General features: G+C 41.0%; 1 protein-coding gene across 7 annotated transcripts in view; it reads right to left on the reverse strand.

Moving 5' to 3' along the window:
- Positions 1–20,545, reverse strand: part of atp11c (ATPase phospholipid transporting 11C) — a 64,376-nt gene that overhangs the window by 11,647 nt on the left and 32,184 nt on the right. For all 7 annotated transcript variants that reach the window (XM_049585040.1, XM_049585039.1, XM_049585036.1 and 4 more), the window contains exons 5-24: positions 20,065–20,172; positions 15,956–16,084; positions 14,497–14,585; positions 13,480–13,530; positions 12,987–13,051; positions 12,817–12,898; positions 12,552–12,702; positions 11,138–11,335; positions 10,495–10,665; positions 9,903–10,114; positions 6,472–6,543; positions 6,317–6,390; positions 6,097–6,200; positions 5,823–6,004; positions 3,730–3,996; positions 3,441–3,618; positions 2,366–2,468; positions 2,128–2,273; positions 1,813–1,872; positions 226–353 (exon numbers count right to left, since the gene is read on the reverse strand). In XM_049585040.1, coding sequence (XP_049440997.1) covers positions 226–353; positions 1,813–1,872; positions 2,128–2,273; positions 2,366–2,468; positions 3,441–3,618; positions 3,730–3,996; positions 5,823–6,004; positions 6,097–6,200; positions 6,317–6,390; positions 6,472–6,543; positions 9,903–10,114; positions 10,495–10,665; positions 11,138–11,335; positions 12,552–12,702; positions 12,817–12,898; positions 12,987–13,051; positions 13,480–13,530; positions 14,497–14,585; positions 15,956–16,084; positions 20,065–20,172 — 2,570 coding nt within the window. The remainder of the gene's footprint in view (positions 1–225; positions 354–1,812; positions 1,873–2,127; positions 2,274–2,365; positions 2,469–3,440; positions 3,619–3,729; positions 3,997–5,822; positions 6,005–6,096; positions 6,201–6,316; positions 6,391–6,471; positions 6,544–9,902; positions 10,115–10,494; positions 10,666–11,137; positions 11,336–12,551; positions 12,703–12,816; positions 12,899–12,986; positions 13,052–13,479; positions 13,531–14,496; positions 14,586–15,955; positions 16,085–20,064; positions 20,173–20,545) is intronic.

Raw genomic sequence — 20,545 nt, forward strand, 5'->3', positions numbered from 1 at the left:
ATTTTAGGGAACCATAAATGTGAACAGCTCTCAATAAACTAAAAAAACCAAAACTCACACTTTTTCATTTTGCACAAATTTGTGCACAGCATTGGGAGAAAAAGTCTTAAATCTTTACTTTAAACTTGTGGAAAAAAGTGTCAATTTTTACGCTAAGATTTATATGAATATTTGTCCTCATCTCCATCAACGTTGTGTCAGACAAACAAATGTTCCCAGGTTTACCTGTAGAGGGTAGCATTGTCCAGCAGAACCTCGATGCAGATGTGCTGCTCGAAGAGGCTGTAAGCCAGGATGGGCATAGAGGTGAAGCAGATGTTGTACATCGTCAGATAGGCTGCGTCATACAGGGGCTGGGGAGGATGGGAGCAGGAGAGGATGGAGTGAAGGGGCAAGGGTTGGTAAGGAGGAGGAGGAGGAGGAGGAGGAGGAGGAGGAGGAGGAGTAGGGCAACCAGGGGTTAATATCATGGAGAGGACAAAACTCATACACACCATCATACTTCCACATACAGTGTGTCATATAAGCAAGCTTATATACATCTTTCATGTACTTATGGAGGATCTACGTCAGGGGCCATGTGGCACTCTTTAAAAAAAAAAAGATTTTTATACTAATTAATAGTACAGTTGATAACTTTTTATATAAAATAAATCTTTGTCATTTATACTTAAAGTGTCACTACATCCACAGAGAAGCATGAGACCTTGTGTTGCTTTCAATGGCATTTGCTAGAATTTGGGCTGCATCCTGAAAGTTGAATCATCAATTAGGGACCCCTCAGTCCACTGAGACTCTTTAAATTGAGGAGTTTTTACTTATCCATCCATCCATTCAATTTCAACCAGTAGTCAAATATTCATGTGGAACAGTCAAATCCAATTCCACTGACATAATTCCCAGTCGGGTAGCCTACTGGATTCCACCGCGGCTTACAGAAAAGAACCAATGAGAGCCGAGGAGTCTCTGAGGCAGCTGTAAATCATGTCAATCACTGGTTCGGCCAGTCCGCGGTGCTGATTTTTTAGCTTAACCGTTTGCAACATGGTGGCACACAAACCTTTTCATTTTGCAGCTAAACACTACATCAAAATATGTTTCTGAAAGTATCTGATTCAAGAAATAGGCAACGCAGTAACAGAATCTTGATTCATATTTGATCAGCGCTGCCTAGTTTGACTGTAGTTAGCAAACTATGATTGACAGCTGTGTCAGAGACACCTTGGTTCTGATTGGTTGTTTTCATTCATGTGTGGTAAGGTCATTAGAAGCTCAACAAGGTGAGTAGTTGTACTTTTTTCATAGACATATCTGTCTCATGTACTGCTGTGTGGATAAAGTGACATTTTCATTCATGACAAAGTTATTTTTATAAAAGTTACCAATGACAGCTTTAAGGCATGATATCTCTATGTCAGGAGCAGTTTTTATATGAACATGGTACCATAAAATATTTATAAAATACACTCAGTTCTCATTAATAAGAAAAGTGAATTTCATCAGTGTGCACACACACATACGCACACACACGGACAGACACGCCACCATGATTACATAATAACCACATGCGATGTAGCATGGTGGCAGAACATGACACATGTCTGTATTTATTTATAACACTTCTATGCAGTCTAAGTCAGTATATAAACACATCAATCAAAGCTCACACATCCCAGGGGGCAGTGAGGGTGGGGCAATCTGAGGGAAAGAGTCTGGTGTTCAGGAGGACGAGGAAGTGTGGATTCAAGGGATACTGCCTCCTTTCATGTTCAGAACATCTTTGAACCTCAAAGGGCCTCAGGACATACTCACTTGCTGGGAATAGCCACAGAAGAACTGGTACAAAAACTGAGGTAAGATGAAGCAAAGGTTCTGCGGGCAAACAGAGAAAGAGAGAAAAGGAACATCAAAGACCATCCAATGCATTCATAAGTTCCCCTGCGTTTATAATGCAGCTGAAGTTAAAAAAGTTTGTTAAGAGGATTGATTCTGTCAAATCCGTCTCGCCACATAATCCCTATATCAGGTTAGTGTGTGTGTGTGTGTGTGTGGGTTTGTTTGGGAAATACAGGCTCAGCTGAAACACAAAACAAATTCTTAGCCTGAGAAAAGACAGATGCTTCCTACCTTGTAAAAGAAATACTGCACCAGGTGTGCAATGCGAACATAGTAGAGATGCCCATGAGCCAACAAAAGTTTCTTGAGGTGCTTGAGTTTGGGGATGGCATAATCACTGTTCCTCACTGCCTGCCGCCCCTCTTTACCCTTAATGCCTGGAACACCAGGGACAAATGTTACACACCACCTTCACCAAAAGGTAACTCTTCCCTCCATCTGGAACAATAGTCAGAGATCTGTTTCTTACCAATGCCGACATGAGCTTCCAAAATCATGCTGACATCATTGGCACCATCTCCAATGGAAAGGGTGATCGGACTGCCTTTAGAGTTCTTCACCATTTTTACTATCTAAAGAAGGACCAAGACAGAGGGGCAACAATTAATAACATCTAACACTAAGTGTTCTCTACGGAAGCCCACAGGGCACTTTATTAAAATGATGATGTACATTTTTAAAATAATACTCCACTATAGCATAATAAATTTCCATATATATGTGTTATCTGGGTAAAACTGTAAATTAAAATGCAAAATTCCAAGTGTAAGTATCACAGTCTTTGAAAATGAAATGTCAAATGCTGTTTTTAATTTTTTCAAATGTTTGGAAAATTGCATTTTAATTTTCATTGTGCTTGAATTGTTCTTGTACAAATAAAATATTCAGCCACATCGTTTTAAATTATTTATATTATTATTATAATATTGTTTTATTTGTCTCATAAAGCACACTGTAACTGTATTTTAGAAAGTGCTATACAAATACAGTTTATTAAGTTTATCATTGTTTTACACTGCATTTTAATTTTCAAATTTTGATTTAACTTTTAAAGATCTTCCACAGTACAGCAGGTCAAGTCTTTGAAAATGCAGTGTCAAATGCCATTTTCAATTTTAAATTGTTAGAAATTTGTATTTTCATTTTTACTTAAATATTGCTTGCACAGATGGCAAATCAGGTTTCACTTTTAATATTGCATTTTAATTTTTAAATTTAATTTAATTTGAATTGAAGAACAGGGTACCACTTTTAAAATTTAATGTCAAACAGCTTTTCCATTTTACTTTTAATATAGTCATAAAATGCCTATGCGAGTATGTGAAAATAAAAATTACGGTATTGCATTTTCATTTAAATTTTTACTCAAATAACACACACATTTTTGGAACATTATAACGCGATTATTGAATTATATAATCATTTTCAAGTATACAATATAATTTCAATAAAGTACTGTATGGGCTTCCATAGTTACCTGTGAAAATCAGTATTTTGATAATTTATTTTTTAAAAAAATCCTACATTTAAATGATTGTTCTCACCTGTGCCTTTTGTAGAGGAGCCATGCGGCAGCAGAGCACGGCTGTGCAGTTCTGACAGATCTGCAGAAACAGGTTCTTGTAGCGACTTGAGTTGGATTCAGACGAGGAGTTGAGCACCATCGACAGAGTGGCTCCATCTATGATGAAACCGAAGTCCTGGCTTGCTGAAGACCAGGTCCTACAAAACACAACAAAGAAATTAGCTAATCAGTTTGGTTAAATAATCACCATAACACAAGAGAAAAGTATCAAGAATTTCAGTACAGATCAAGTAAGACGAGTTACTAACCTGGTGACGCCTGCCTTAATCGGTGGTGCATCCTGCACAGCTTTCTTGTGGTATTCAAGCAAGAGCTCGTGCAGTCGTTCCTCCCGCCTCCTCCCTCCATCCTCAAGAGTCCGCACAGTCAGCTCCAACAGCTCTGTGTTTCTCTGGAACAATCTACAAGCGTAACAGGTGGACTTTGCTGTCTCCATCTTGTCCCCTGTTAGGACCCAAACATTCATGCCTGCACCCTGCAGAGCCTCCATGGTCTCCGCTGCCTCCTCCTGTAGCCTGGAGGGTAAGTGCAAAGAAGGGACATAATGAGACAAGTGACAGATTATTACATCAATTCTAAAGTGTTTATAATATCCCTAGAAAGAAAAAAATGTCACCAGTTAAACAACATAGTGCACATCAGCGTTAAATTTCACAGGAGATGTAGTGCAAAGGGAGACTGGACAAAGCTGCTGTTTTTCTCATGCCTATAGATTTTAATCAGGATGAAACTCATGTCTCAGAGAGGTGTGAGGAGGGACAGTGGGGAAGTGCTCCTTATCATGACACACACATTGGTAGCAACGATACCACTGTTATGACATCAAGCATTAAGTATAAGTATCAAGCATCAAAATATTTATTTTAACTAGGTAACTGCACACATAAGCTTTTAACAGCTGTCAAATTAATATAAATAACTGCGTGATGAAAGCCTCCATCTTCCATTACTGCTTCCAGACTCTACACGCATAAACTTGCTTTGGCGCTTCTGCAGGCTCTTTCCCTGCTTCCCTTTAGACCCAAAAACAAGTCTCATACATCACACACACTCACCCAGGAAAGTGGCCTGGATGGGCGGAGGCAGTATGTGATGTATGTGTGTATGTGGGTGTCTATGAAGGGGAAAGAGCCAAAAAAGAGAGAAGCAAAGCTGGTGGCTGACAAAAATGAAATAACAATTTGTACTTGATGTTCTCAATTCATTCATTCATTTATTTTTTTTTTTGTAACCACTTATCCTGTTGGGGGCCTAGAGCCTATCCCAGCCGACACTGGGTGACACCTACGGACAATTTACAGTCTCCAATTAACCTGCATGTCTTTGGATTGTGGGCGGAAGTTTGTGTACCTGGAGAAAACCCACGGTGACATGGGGAGAACAGGCAAACTCAGCGCAGTAGGGCTCCCCCACCCTGGGGTTCGAAACAGGAACCCTCTTGCTGTGAGGAGACAGTGCTAACCACTGCACCACTGTCATTTATATCATTTATCATCATATATTATATATCAAATTATATATTATAATATCGTCTGTTATCAGCATGTTTAGCAAATTCTAATAAAAATTCCTTAATGTTTGGGTGGAGTGGCCCTTAAAAAAAGAGCACTAGTAAATAGGAGGAGGTATCTTTTATAACCACATCTTTTTACTACAATAATTTAAGAAGACAATAATTACTCTGACGTAAATTAATTCATTGTAAATGTATTTTAGATAAAATGCATTGATTCATGCTGATGCAATAAAGTGTTCCATCCCTTCTGTGTTAGTTAATGCATTTTCTAATTATAAAACAATAATCCTGGATTGTGTGAGAGTACCCAATTATGGCCACAAGATGGCGGTGTGAGCTCACATTAAAAAGTTTTTAAAAGTGGGACTTCTGGCTATCACCGTTACTCAAGCCAAATTAGATAAGCCACTTCATATCCGCAAAACACCACCAAGAATGTGGTGACGTGATAGAGGGCATGAGGCAGGAAAAGGGTGTGGAGAGGCTGCTACTACAGGAAGTGCTAAGGTTGCATAAAAAGTAGATAAACGTTATAAAAAGGAGAAATAAATTTATTTCGGCGACACAAAGAGGCAATCAAAAAACAGTGGACAGAGCAGGACGTTTATGACACGTTGTTTATTCCTGGCATCTGCTAACTTTTGGCCTCTCCTATCAAGTTTAGGTGTATTCTGAGATTAAGGGCCTCCTAAAATTCTTGGCACTGATCTTTAATGAGGGGAGGAGAAGGACGACATCAGCAAGGTAACAGAACGCACGATATTCAGAGACTTTTCAGCAGGTTCATCGGGGACAGCTGTGTGGTTATGTCGTGTGAGCACCCACCGATCTTCCACAGCTGTAGCTCCTATTAGACTCATGCCAGTTTCCACTTGGTTGTAAACAGCCATGAGCTTTTCCTCTCTGTCCTGCAGAGCCAGCCTTGCTTCCCTCAATCCTGCATCTGCCTGCGCGTACTCCTCTGCACTGAGATATTTGTAGGCCACACACAGTGTCCGGTAGCCCTCCTGGACAGTGACACACACAGCATCCAATGTCAGAACAAGAAACGTAACAGAAATGACTAGATTTTGAGAGGAAATTGGCTTTTGTCACTCACTGTTGCATTACGCTCCACGTGCATGCGTATCCTTTCGACCTCTTCTTGTCTGACACGCGGAAAAATCGAAGAGTCTGCTCCCTTACAGAAGAGCAGTATATCACCTGGAAACAAAACAACACCACACATACAGATGCACAAACACACAGCATGGTGAGGGCTGAGGGCCAACACTGAATCACCACCAACGCAATAAACCTGACAGTAATCTCAAGCTCACCTGATTTGGATCTGACTATCACACTCATTCGCCTTCTCACTGGATCAAAGTTCAACACGTGAAGCAGTTCATACCTTCGGGAAGTACAAAATAAAAGCTTTAGTGGAAATGTAAATAGGAAAATGATTAATTACTGTAATGAATCGCTGGCTTACATTTCAACATCGTTGTTCCTGTTGAGAATTTTCATGCTTTTACTCTCAAGCCCCAGAAATGTGAAGCCGTACCTGCAGATGGAGACAGATGAGCCACTTAATGTGCTCATGTGCTACATGAATGACTGCTGTAATGAATTACACACCATGTAGGGTTTTCAAAATACACCCTGTGACATCCATATTCAATCACTGTGCTGGCTCTTTAAACAAACTACCACAATGTCAGTTCAACTCACTGAGTCATAACACCCCATCTGTTATGTCATTATCATCATTATCAATCATAATGTGTGCAGCTTGTTGTTTTTGCAGTGGTGCTGTTGTAATGTTGTTGTTGTTGTTGTTGTTGTTGTTATCATGCAGCACAATCTCATAGCAAAATGCGAGATGGACACTGGCTCTTAACAGTGCATTACATGGTGGTGGACACAAAATGTGTTACAATTACGTACTGGCAACACAAAAAAATGCCAATGCAAAGTCAATGAGGATTTTTTTGTCATGGCGGAAACATGGATTAAGTATAAAGAGAGAAAGTCTCTGTAAGGTAGGACGGGATGTGTATTGGTCAAACAGAAAAGGCTTTGCAGCCAGGAGACCACTGTTCTTGTCCCTTATGAAACCAAAAGTCAACGTAGTTACAGTGGCATGCATACGTTTAGGCACCCCTGGTCAAAATTTCGTTTACTGTGAGTAGAAAATTAAGTAGAAGATGAAGGCATGAAGTTAAAGATGACACATGTCTTCAGTATTTTAAGCTGGATTAATTGTTTAACTTCAAAAAAGGGAAAGGGCCTGGAGCAAATGTTTGGGCACCCTGAATGATCAGTGCTTTGTAGCACCCACTTGGGCAATTATCACAGTTTCTAAACACTTTTTATAGCCGGCTAGAGTCTTTGAATTCTTGTTTGGAGTTTTTTACCCGTTCATTGCAAAAGGCTTCTAGCTCTGTAAGTGTTCTTTGGCTGTCTTGCATACACTGATCTTCTTAAGTCTTTCCACAGATTTTAAAGGATGTTTAGGTCAGGAGGCTGTGAGGGCCATGGCAAAACCTTCAGCTTCTGCCCCTTGAGGTTGCCCATTATGGATTTTGAAGTGTTTGGGATCATTGTCCTGTTGTAGAAGCCATCCTCTCTTCATCCTCATCTTTTTTAGAGATGGTGTGATGTTTGCTTTCAGAATTTGCTGGACTTAAACTGACTCCATTCTTCCCTCTACCTGTGAAATGTTCCCGGTGCCACTGGCTGCAACACAAGCCCAAAGCCTGATGGATCCACCCCCGTGTTTAACAGTTGGACAGGTGTTCTTTTCATGAAAATCTGCACCCTTTTTTCTCTTAACACATCTTTGCTCACTGCGTCCAAAAAGTTCTATTCAAACTTCATTAGCCCACAGGACTTGTTTCCAAAAGGCATCAGGTTTGTTCAGATGTTCCTTTGCGAACTTCTGATGCTTAATTTTGTGGTGTGAACGTTGGAAAAGTTTTCTTCTGATGACTCTTCCATGAAGGTCATATTTGTACAGGTGTGGCTGCACAGTAAAAAGTGCACCACCACTATCTGTATGCTAAATCTTCCTGCAGGTCTTTTGCAGTCAAACAGGGGTTTTGATTTGCCTTTGTAACAACCCTACAAGCAGCTCTCTCATAAAGTTTTCTTGGTTGAGCAGACCTCAACTTGACCTCCAAAGTTCCTGTTAACTGCCATGTCTTCATTACAAACTGAGGAAACAGCTACCTGAAAACACTTTGCTATCGTCTTATAGCCTTCTCCTGCTTTGTGGGCATCAGTTATTTTAGTTTTCAGAGTGCTAGGCAGCTGTTTAGAGGGGCCCATGGCTGCTGATTGTTGGGACAAGGTTTCAGGAGGCTGAGTATTTATAAAGCTTTGAAATTTGCATCAACTGGCCACAAGCCAGAGCCCTCACAAGCTAATCATGGTCTGACACCCTGGTAAAAGAGAGCTCAGATGTCTTGGGGTGCCTAAACTTTTGCATGGTGCTCCTTTCATTTTTTTTTCACTCTTAAATTGTACAAGACAAAAATAAAACACTAATCTTGCTTAAAATGTTGAAAAGCCTGTTTAATCTTTAACTTCATGCCTTTTAGAGATCAGTTCATCTTCTACTTACTTAACTATTAAACATGATATGACTTACAATAACAACGCAATGCATGGAAGTTTACGTCACTTATTTCCCATACGTAGTTCAAAACCACAATCATTTCGTAAACATAACCAAATTTTTTTTGTTGTTCTCTAAACTTGACCAAGTGTTTTTCTTCCCCTAAACCTCATCAAATTGAGATTGTTTCACAATAAAACTGTGACATTTTGTCACAGACTTTGCATAGACAATGTTTAGGTGTAGGTGTTGTAGGGTTCCTGTCCACTCTATGTATTTCTCTGAGACTGTGTTGTATCATGATGTCTGCAGCTTATTAGTTATCATGGTGTGTGCAGATTATTTTTGTATTTAAGTGTTATACTGGTGTCATGATTTCCCCTCTTCCAACAAAATTAGTATGTATATGCAGATTTTTGTGAATATAAAATAGGCGATAGTCTCACTTCCTGTTGCCACAAGACCTGGGGTCTCATTTATAAAACAATATGTAGGATCCATTCTATAAATGTACGTACAGACAAAAGTCAAAAATGGCGTGGACCAAAACATATTTAACAATTTCTACAATCACGCTTCCACCTCACCATCTGTGTCGCCAATTCCTGTCTCCAAAATATTCGTAAGCATGGGTCAAAATTTCTCCCATTAAGCCTGTTTTTATAGATCACAATTTTTGTGTGGGAAGTTGCATACACCTCTTTCAGGCCTTGTTTTGTGCATATGCAATGTTTATAAATGAGAACCCTGAGCTGTGTATATGGCTTAACTGGTATGCCTTTCTGTTTAACTGGTGTGTCATGAATTGTGCCAAAAAACAGGGTGAGTAAAAAGTAGAAAACATCATGGAGACCAATGAAAATGTTGCAGTGATTACTTCTTTTCTCCTGTGTGTTACTTAGTCAGTCTATCTCAAACTTGGTGCTGACTAATTTGGAACAATGTTTAGGTGCTGCTTGGTTGGACACAGACAAAATGTGTGGCGGAGCGCCATTGCATCGTGCCACAAGATAGGTGAAAATTTGTGTGTCCACCCAGTTGTCATTTTGTCATTACTGCCAATCAGAGCTGGTGCCAAGAAATACTCGTGACTACTACAGAGTCATTTGTCCTGGGAATAATTGCAGATTGTAACCTATGCCACTAAAGACAAAAGCCACATCTAAGTGGCTGTTAGAAGGCTTTTTGTCAAGTGGGAAAGGAGCTGATTTGCACAGCTTTCCAGTGTCTTTTTTCTTCTCTACATGCATTTGCAAATTGCCCCCCTGAGCACAAATAAAGTGTTTTGAATCGAGTTAAATTACCTCATGGCACCCTTGACCAGAGCGACCTCATCAGGTGAGGAGGCAATGAAGCCTCTCTGCTCCTGGGGTGGGTGAAGCACCTCTCCATCCACCCCTAAGCCATCCACCTGGTCTATCAGTCCATCCCCTTGGCTCTGACCCTGCTCTGTAGACTCCTTCACCTGGACTGTGTGGCACAGACACAAGGCACGCAGGAACAGCTCTTCCCTCTCCTGAAAACACAACATGAACATGTCAGATATGATGCAGTAAACTGTGTTGAAAGTATTTCACATTAATTTACAGCCTAGCATGGAGCCAGTACAGTAGCTGGAGTTCAAATAAAGCCCTGATTTTACAACCATTTGTCTAAATTAGCTTCTTATCAACATGCCTGTTAAAGGGCAACGGTCTGTAAAGTGTTATCAGGCGCTCATGTGAAGACCACACAGCCACTTTGCTCCCCCCTCCATGTTGAGTCCATGTTGACATGTCAAGGAGATTGTATGTGGGTGACCTAGGAAGGGTCTTTCTGAGCAGCCAGCTATGTAATGACCATATGTTGCTGCATGTGTGACTTTTACAACAGATGGAGGGACACCACAACACCCACCCTGCCAGCTTTCTGCTGCACTTTGTTTACAGGTCCATCTGTGACGCAGAATCCGTCCAACTCTGAGGTTGCGTCCCGGTACTTGTACTGGAATCCATCAATGCAGCACTCGATGAACTCCATGTTGTTTTGCGTGAGGGTGCCCGTCTTGTCTGTGAAGACATACTCCACCTGCAGGCCATGTGATAAAAATACATTACAGACTCTTCCAAAACTATAAAGATTCAGTTTCCCATTTAACAGGTTCCAACAATAAGATTAGGCAATTACTCCCAGAAAGAATTACACTGCATTAATCAGTTTAACGAAGCATCACCTTTAATTGAAGTAATCATCTGGCAAACCAAGTGTGACTGATCTATGGCAGCACTGTTTGAGTTAGAAGCGCCATAAAAACAGAAGAAGTCAGGGCCGCGCGACCAATCTGGTGTTATTATAAGCAGCTCATATTTTACAGCAGCTGTGCAGATCAGTCTGGAGGCCAGAGTTTTGATGGACTCAATCTTACCTACATCTCAACTGTACTTTTACTCTCTTTTTTCATATTTCAAGTGTGTGAATGTTGACTTTACAGAGAGCAATTCCACAGTGACATTTCTGCCAATTAAATGTTGTTCTATTGTATTTTGAGCATGTGTCTGACCTGTCCTAGCTCCTCGTTGAGGTCTGAAGTGTTGACCAGTGCCCCCTCCTTGATCTCAGGGTCAAAGAAGTCTTTGTCCCACGTGATGAAAAACGATCCCAGAAACTTCTGCATCTCAACCGTCACATACATGGACACCGGAATGATGAAGTTGAAGAGCACCATGAAGGACAGGAAGTCGGTGAACATCTTTAGGTACTGTTGGGGGAAAATGAGAACACAGATATATATTTAAAGTCCCCCGCAAAAAACACATTTCAAAGTATATTATAATAATATTAGTAATATGTTTAAAATGGTTTTCCCACATTTTAGTTTAAGAAAAGAACTCTGAAAATGGGCTGGAGCTTCTGGCCTCCGCCCTCCAGCGCTGCTTGCAGTAAGTCTTGTTTTCACTTTCTGCAGCGCTGCTTGTGCTGGGTTGACCAATGAAAGAGCAGTGCGCAACAAGATGGCTAGCTTTAGCCTTGAAGAAAACAGATTCAGCCTCAGATGAGGTGTCTATTGAGCACCGAAACAGCAACTAGCAGATGTATGCAAGTGTAGTTAACATCTTGTCTTTGCTTATGTTGTTTGTAACTGGCAGAGGCTGAGACGGCATTTCTTGTTGACTGCGCTTAAAGTTTCAGGTTTCATTGCTAGTGTTGGCTAAAGTTTGTTCCCCTGTCTCTATGTGTTTCCCACATAGTGATGTACCAAATATAGCTTGCCCAGCGTACAAAGGTGTCTCAGATCTTAGGGAGGTACATAGACATCTCCCCCTTCAGTAGAAGAATGCGAAAACATCTCTCTCGTGACAAACTTTGCACAGGTACAAGTCAGTATAGTCAAGTTCAGACATTTTAGGGGACATTAACATAAGATAAACACCTTATTTTTTTTAATGAAGGGGGACATTAAATGTATATCATATCTTGCACTCTGTGTGAGTAACATTCATCATGTAGTTAAGCTGAGATCAGTAGTCCTGGATTATCCAAACAACAGATGTAAGAACATGATGGACATCACAAGGTTGTATTAAAATGTTCACAGTTCATTGCTAAGGCAGAAGGTTATCAGCCAATGAAATGGGCCATGTCACAATGTAGGTCTGCAGCGGCCACTTTGCTGAGAGGAATTTTATTACTGTGGATCTGAAGAGGCTAAGGCTTATAAAACACTTTAATACGATCAAAGTGCAACCTCGCAAGTTACAACTACAGGCCCTCGGTGTCAGTATTTACCACGGAAACATTTGCAATACATATTCTGTAATAGAGAGAATTGATGCAATGCTACCTACATGTAGACCCATTAGTTTTGCCTCTCTCAGCAGTGGTATTTCCTGTACAGCTTGGTTTGGGCCCATCACACACCCACAGTTCATTGCTTTGACAACAAGGACAGGCTGTTTGCTAAAATATGCTCTCACCAGATTGGTGTCCTTCTCTCTCTGGGTTTTCTCGTTGTACCAAGGCTCATCCTGTCCGGGCTTGCTCTGCCACACATACTTAAGTGTTGTGCACACTAGGGCCTTGCTCACCAGTATGCAAAGGTAAACCAGAAGGAAGGCATTGATAGACCTGGAACCATGAGAAATCAAAATAACAAATAATAAATAATAATAAATAATAATAAATAATAATAATAAAAGTTTATCATGTATTTTAACTTTTCATAATTTCCTCTAAACTTACTTCTCCACAGCGGAGCGTTTCTGTGACTTGCCCTGGTAGTTGAGAGCCATCTTTGTCTCCATGCCAGTGTAAACTGCAACACCTTGAGAAAGGAAAGGAGAGGGATTATCATTTTTAGCCCCCTTCATCAAAGTAATTTATTGTAATAAAGTCGATATCATTTGACTCACCACATATTTTCTGGGTGTTCTTTAAAGTTGCCCCTTTCAGCAGGAGGTTTTCTGGGCCCAAAGACCTGCACAGTCACATCAGCGGATCAAACACTTTAGTCATACAGAAGCTGTGCAATCCACACACTCCTCTATTCTCTAAATGGAAACCTGGCAGGCGAGCTGGCATCCACTCTAAAATACGCAGTGACAATACACAGTATGACTGCAGTCTGGGCTTACACCGGTTCCAGTGTTCTTGAGAAGGACATTGGCATTTGTTTATATGGCCATTACAAAGCAGTCAATGATAAATGCCTGTGGGAGTGCTTTGGAAGCAGAGGCTGAAGCCATGCCAGCCTGTTTTAATTTTAATGCTTGTCCGCAATGAAGGATCAATGGAATAATGATTTGTTGGTGATGCAAAGGGAAACAAATGAGTGCTTAAGCAACTGTGTTTTGATTTTGCTCTCACTTAAAGTGGGCTGAGATGGTCGTGCGTGAGTGCTCTCACCTCACTGCAGGCTCCTGATCGTTTTTGTAGATGTGCATACGGCCAACAAACCTGGAACGAAAAGACAAACTCACTCAGAGTCATTTGTAAAAAGTATTTAATGTTCTTCTCTTTCTGGTGTTGTCCTGTGATTATTTTGTGGTTTTCACTTGTGATAAAAATTTTGAAAAATGTAAAAAAGGAAATGATTGGGGATGTGCTGACAAAGCTGAACTTGGACACTGTAATTTCGCAGCCTTCTTGTTCATTGCAGGAGTGTTTTCAGGTTTAAACTAATCAATATGCTGATGTACTGTATAACAGTAGTAGCATATCACTAGTATTGAGTGTCATTCATCACTAACATCATTGAGCTAATTAACTAATTGCAGCTAATAACAACCTATTTTTTCAGTAATTTTTATTTTATTTTGTACTTGATGCAGGTATTTTTGTAGATACAGAATGAATTAGGGTCATGTATGTCTTGAGCAAAAACATTAAAAATCATCTAAAAAACTTGAGGAATTCAAAACTGTGCAAAGTTCATTCATTTACACAGCTGTAAGTACTCAGGTTCGGAGGTTTGGGAGCCAGCTAATTACTGGTGGTTGGCCAGCAGCACGCTGTCGTTTTATTGACTCTGGATAGCAAGCATTTGGCGCTGTGGCTTACTTAGCCCTAGCACGTCTCAAACACCAATCTGATGCCTGGCTAAATGACAATTTAGCCAGGCCCTCCCAGTCCCAAGAGGGAGTCAAAGGCTGTCTGCTGACTGGGCTGAGATTCCTACAAGTGAATAAGAATCAACTGTGTGCTGAGCAGACCAAAGATTTCTGGAGACACCAGGCCTGCTACTGCCATTCCTAATATAAAACAAACAAGGCATGCCAAAACCTCTCCACTTGACAATCTGCATGTTAATATTAGTCATTCGGGACATTTTCAACTGGCATTGAGTGAATCCATCACCCAGCAAACCACAGGCAAGGCATGCTTGTGGTGTAAACCTGTTGGGGCCACATGGTAAGTGCATACTTGTAAAGGTCAGGCTGTGGCTGTTCACACTCAATGGTGGCGTTGAGAGATTCCAGATCCTTCTCTGTGTCTGGCACTGTGTAGTGTGTCTAGACAAGTGGAAGAGGCAGAGAGAGAGACAGGAGTGTGAGCGTTGACGGCTCAGGTCAAGTGATCATTTTTGCCGTCCTGACAACAGGGAGACAAAAGCGACCCAGATACTGTGACTCACAATTTGACATTAAAAGGCACAAAGTGATGCTATTTCTGAGGAATGACACACAAGAGAAACATGAACTTTCTTCAGGGCAAAGCTGATAACTCCAACTGCACTATCTTTGAAAACAACTCTGCTATAAAGAGATTTAAATTCCTATTAATCAGGGGTGTAGCGCTGTTTGTTTAAGTACTGCAGTTCATCTATGACACATAGACATGCATGAACACAGTTACGTTGTGGCTCATTTCAGCAGCAGCAAATCATCCTTTCATTTCACTATGAAATGAAAGGATGATTTGCTGCTGCCTTTTCATCTTTTTACTAGTAAACAGCAGCTATTGACTAAGAAAAAATAATTTAATCCTCTGTGCAACTCCAAGACAACCACCAGCAGCTACCGGCAACTTTTAAGGTGGAATGTTTTCTTTGATTGTTACTCAATGCACACCTTAAATATCAATATGACAACTGTAACCTTTTTATTTGTTTTTATTGTCTCTCTTGCAAGCCATATGCTTTAGAGGCCGTTTACACGTACACGGTGATTTTGATAAACGGAGACATCTTCCTTCGTTTGTGCCCTTCGTTTACACACAAACGGAGATTTCTCCTCTGAAAACGAGTCTTTCTAAAAACTCCGACCAGAGTGGAGATTTTGGAAAACTCCGGTTGCGCGTTTGCATGTAAACTGAGATAAACGGAGATAAACGGAGTTATAGGCAGCCGCTGTCACAGTATGCGCCGGAACTTGCGCCTGTGTCAAAAGTGCGACCTATGTTGCTATGGTGACAATGGCTACATGGAAGGCTTGAGCTTCTCGTTACACTGCCACCTACAGGTTTGGCATGCTCTTGTGTATATATACACGGGTAAGTGTAAACAAAGATCTTTCTGAAAAAGGAGATGGTGAAATGTCCGTTTATAAAAATAGCCGGCAACGTGTAAAGTAGTTAGTAATGATAGGATGAAGCCTCTAAAAAATGTATAGGCTATGAATTTCTACCAGCTTATGCAAACTGCCAATATTGTATTTTCTCACTTGGAGAAAAAAGTGCTGCTGTTCAGATGTGCTCTGGCAGCACTACACCCCTGCTATTAATTATAAGAACTGCACAATTAATATAAGATACAAATATGCTCCTCTATACCCACCTCCCTTCTCCTAATCCAATAAAAACATAACAACTATAACTAATAATGAAACTACAACCGAACCATTCTGTTATGGAAAAATGGGGACAGCAGAGTGACCCGTCTTACTTTATGGTTGGACTCTCCATCCAGACTCGCTGTGGTAACAAAACACGTGTCATCGTCTCGACTAGACTGCAGCAGTATTAAATCACAGGGAAAGGTCTCGTCTTCCTCCACCTCCACAACGTCTCCGACCTGATCAAAGAAACATAACCAAACACCACTTGTAAAGACTTTTCACAGCTTGCTTTCTCCTTCTTCTTTGGTCGGGTTTGGCACAAGATGAGTGACAGAAATTTAAATAACCACAGATTTAAGTAATGTAACCACTGGGGAGCAGGACGACTCCAAAATAAACTTACATCACTGCCAATTCTCTTTCAAGTTGTTGTGGTTTATTTGTTAGCAAGCAACTGCCTTCTCAAAGATAAAGCATAAACAGAGTAACATGATTACGCCCACAGAGTCCTCTGTCCGACCACTGGTCAATAATCACTCATCGCTCTGGTTTGGTGAGCCAGCTACTGACAGAAAATGTGTCTCTTTGGCTTGCTAGATGTTTATTTTAGCTTGAGTCCCTTTAGCACTAGGAGGTGGCCTTTGGTGAACTTATGTGAGCTCCTGTGCTGGGAGCAGCTGTCCAAAGTTTTACACAAAGCAACACTGTTTAGGTTTTGACAGCTGGACGATGACTCTTAGTGGTGTCAGCAGCACTAGCAGCCCGTTCACAGCATCAGAAGTCATTTGGTTCACTTTAAATACTGAAAATTGTTGATTAAAAGGGACAGTTCACCCCAAAATCAAAAATGCATATTTTTCTTCTTAACTGTAGAGCAATTTATCAGTCTAGATTGTTTTGATGAGAGATGCCCAGTGTCAGAGATATCGGCCGTAGAGCTGTCTGCCTTCTTTCAGATACAATGGAATTAGATGTCACTCAGCTTGTGGTGCTCAAAGCACCAAAAAATACATTTGAAAAACTCAGTAGGATTGTCTCTTTCCAGAAATCATGACCCACTTACTCAAGATAATCCACAGACCTTGATGTGTGCAGTTCCCTTTAGGATAGACTCACAAGTCAGTCTTTAGACACTTTGCTCAACTAAAGACTGATGAGCTTTTAGCTCATATATATATATATATATACATATATATGTATACACTGTTTACATTGTAGATTCTCACTGAAGGCATCAAAACTATGAATGAACACATGTGGAGTTATGTACTTAACAAAAAAAGGTGAAATAACTGAAAACATGTTTTATATTCTAGTTTCTTCAAAATAGCCACCCTTTGCTCTGATTACTGCTTTGCACACTCTTGGCATTCTCTCCATGAGCTTCAAGAGGTAGTCACCTGAAATGGTTTCCACTTCACAGGTGTGCCTTATCAGGGTTAATTAGTGGAATTTCTTGCTTTATCAATGGGGTTGGGACCATCAGTTGTGTTGTGCAGAAGTCAGGTTAATACACAGCCGACAGCCTTATTGGACAACTGTTAAAATTCATATTATGGCAAGAACCAATCAGCTAACTAAAGGAAAACGAGTGGCCATCATTACTTTAAGAAATGAAGGTCAGTCAGTCCGGAAAATTGCAAAAACTTTAAATGTGTCCCCAAGTGGAGTCGCAAAAACCATCAAGCGCTACAACGAAACTGGCACACATGAGGACCGACCCAGGAAAGGAAGACCAAGAGTCACCTCTGCTTCTGAGGATAAGTTCATCCGAGTCACCAGCCTCAGAAATCGCAAGTTAACAGCAGCTCAGATCAGAGAGCAGATGAATGCCACACAGAGTTCTAGCAGCAGACCCATCTCTAGAACAACTGTGGAGACTGCGCGAATCAGGCCTTCATGGTCAAATAGCTGCTAGGAAACCACTGCTAAGGAGAGGCAACAAGCAGAAGAGATTTGTTTGGGCCAAGAAACACAAGGAATGGACATTAGACCAGTGGAAATCTGTGCTTTGGTCTGATGAGTCCAAATTTGAGATCTTTGGTTCCAACCGCCGTGTCTTTGTGAGATGCAGAAAAGGTGAACGGATGGATTCCACATGCCTGGTTCCCACTGTGAAGCATGGAGGAGGAGGTGTGATGGTGTGGGGGTGTTTTGCTGGTGACACTGTTGGGGATTTATTCAAAACTGAAGGCACACTGAACCAGCATGGCTACCACAGCATCCTGCAGCGACATGCCATCCCATCCGGTTTGCGTTTAGTTGGACGATCATTTATTTTTCAACAGGACAATGACCCCAAACACACCTCCAGGCTGTGTAAGGGCTATTTGACCAAGAAGGAGAGTGATGGAGTGCTGCGGCAGATGACCTGGCCTCCACAGTCACCGGACCTGAACCCAATCGAGATGGTTTGGGGTGAGCTGGACCGCAGAGTGAAGGCAAAGGGGCCAACAAGTGCTAAACACCTCTGGGAACTCCTTCAAGACTGTTGGAAAACCATTTCAGGTGACTACCTCTTGAAGCTCATCGAGAGAATGCCAAGAGTGTGCAAAGCAGTAATCAGAGCAAAGGGTGGCTGTTTTGAAGAAACTAGAATATAAAACATGTTTTCAGTTGTTTCACCTTTTTTTGTTAAGTACATAACTCCACATGTGTTCATTCATAGTTTTGATGCCTTCAGTGAGAATCGACAATGTAAATAGTCATGAAAATAAAGAAAACGCATTGAATGAGAAGGTGTGTCCAAACTTTTGGCCTGTACTGTATCTCACATTTTTCACATCACTGTATCATCGTTTAGACTAATCCGATGTTTGTAAAGTCTATAAACACAATGTTTGAACAAACATTACTATTTCTTAGCCGTTAGCAGTGTCTGTAGTAGGTAATAACTCATTACACGGTCCGTGAAAAAAATATTTTTTCCAGCAGATATCTTAGTTACAACATGATTGAGCTAGCAAAGCAGTTTTGTGTTGTTATGTGTGGTATTTATTCAGTTTTGGGAAATCACGATGTCTAGAAAGCATCAGTGGCTGCAGCTGACAGGAACAGCTAACAGCAGCAGCAAAGCTAACATCAGGACGTCATCTGTTAAAAGCCTCCTGTTGTCGGATACGACATGAAACTACTCCAGTTAGCTCAATCATGTTGTAACTAAGACATCTGCTGGAAAAAATATTTTCTTCACAGATGAGCACACGTTTGATAAAACGGAGTTAAATCTCTCAGCATCCATTTTCAAGCTCTCTGTGTGTTTGTTTCCTTGCGGACGAGAAAAGGGGGAGTGCACATTTCCGAGAAAGCGTGTCCTTTTCAAAAATGCAAGAGGCGTTGCTTTGTTGCCGGCCGTTTTCGCCGGTGTGTTAAACACACTTTAGAAAGGAGTGTCCCCAGACTATCAGAAGGCGGAGATCTCTGATTGTCTGGTGGCGAGACTACCTTTAGGACTATTTTCTTCCTAACAAGCTACATACGCCAACTGTACCACTTCATCGAAGAAAGCCTGCATCTACTGTTAACTCGCCTAGCACCACTGAGCTAGCTAACATTACAGCTCAGCCGAAGAGGATGCCATTAATATTTACATCTCGTGCTGTCACAAGCCTCTCATGCATGAGTAGATGCATTCTTCCTTCTGCGCAGTGATTTGGTTGAAAGAAAATAGTTCCTGAATGAAACTGCTCACAACAAGGTCTGTGGATTATCTTGAGTCAGGTCATGCTTTCTAGACATTGCTGTTGAGTTTCTCAAATGTATTTTTTGGCACTTTGAGCACCACAGGTCAAGTGCCATCAAGTTTTATTTCATTAGAGAGAAGGCAGACATCTCTACAGCCAATATATCCAACACTCGCAACTCACACCAAAATAATCCTGATTGATGAACAGCAGGTAAAAGGAAAAATATGTATTTTTGATTTGGGGTGAACTGTCCCTTTAATGCACAATAACCCTTGAAAATCCATTAATGTTTGAAAAATACTGATACCAAAATAAACAGATAAGAACACATTGAAGAAATAACCTGCACAAACCACCCTGGACACATTATTAAGCATCACACCCATGTTTGAACATCTAATCAGTGGAGCATACAGAGCACGTTTCGCCCCTGTGCACAAAATTCCAAACACAGTCACGCCAAGCTGCCAGCAGCTCTTTCCTGGCCCCGCCTTTAAGGAAATATTTATTTCGACGGATGTGGCTGCTACCTTGATCTTCTCGCTCTCCTTCCGTATCCTCCGGCCTTGCTCTAGCACTGTCACTGGGTACTTATTCACCTCATTGTCAGCCTTGTGTCGTAGCCAGTCCTCATAGCCCTACGGCAACATATCAAAAATCAGAACTGCATTATTTGCTTAGTACAACAAAAAGGACAAAACTTTGTCTCTGAGGGACAGGACATTGATATCAGCACTGCAAGTTTGACAGGATCTCTCACCAATTACAAGGAAGAGTTTAAGACACAAAGAAATATCAGTGCATACAATACAATCTTTACATTTAATATCTCATCATTATGTAGGAAAGAGTGCTTGCAGCAGCAGAATGGGATAGCAGTTGTCCAGCAGTGCATTGGAACAGTATGCCATGAAATAATACTGAGTCGGGGAAAAATAATAATTCCTGGGGCTGCAGCAGCATAAGGCACAAAGCCTAGTGTAGACTTCATAAGTACTTTAAGATAGTGAT

Source organism: Epinephelus fuscoguttatus, linkage group LG9, assembly GCF_011397635.1.
Source record: "Epinephelus fuscoguttatus linkage group LG9, E.fuscoguttatus.final_Chr_v1".
NCBI lineage: Eukaryota > Metazoa > Chordata > Actinopteri > Perciformes > Serranidae > Epinephelus > Epinephelus fuscoguttatus.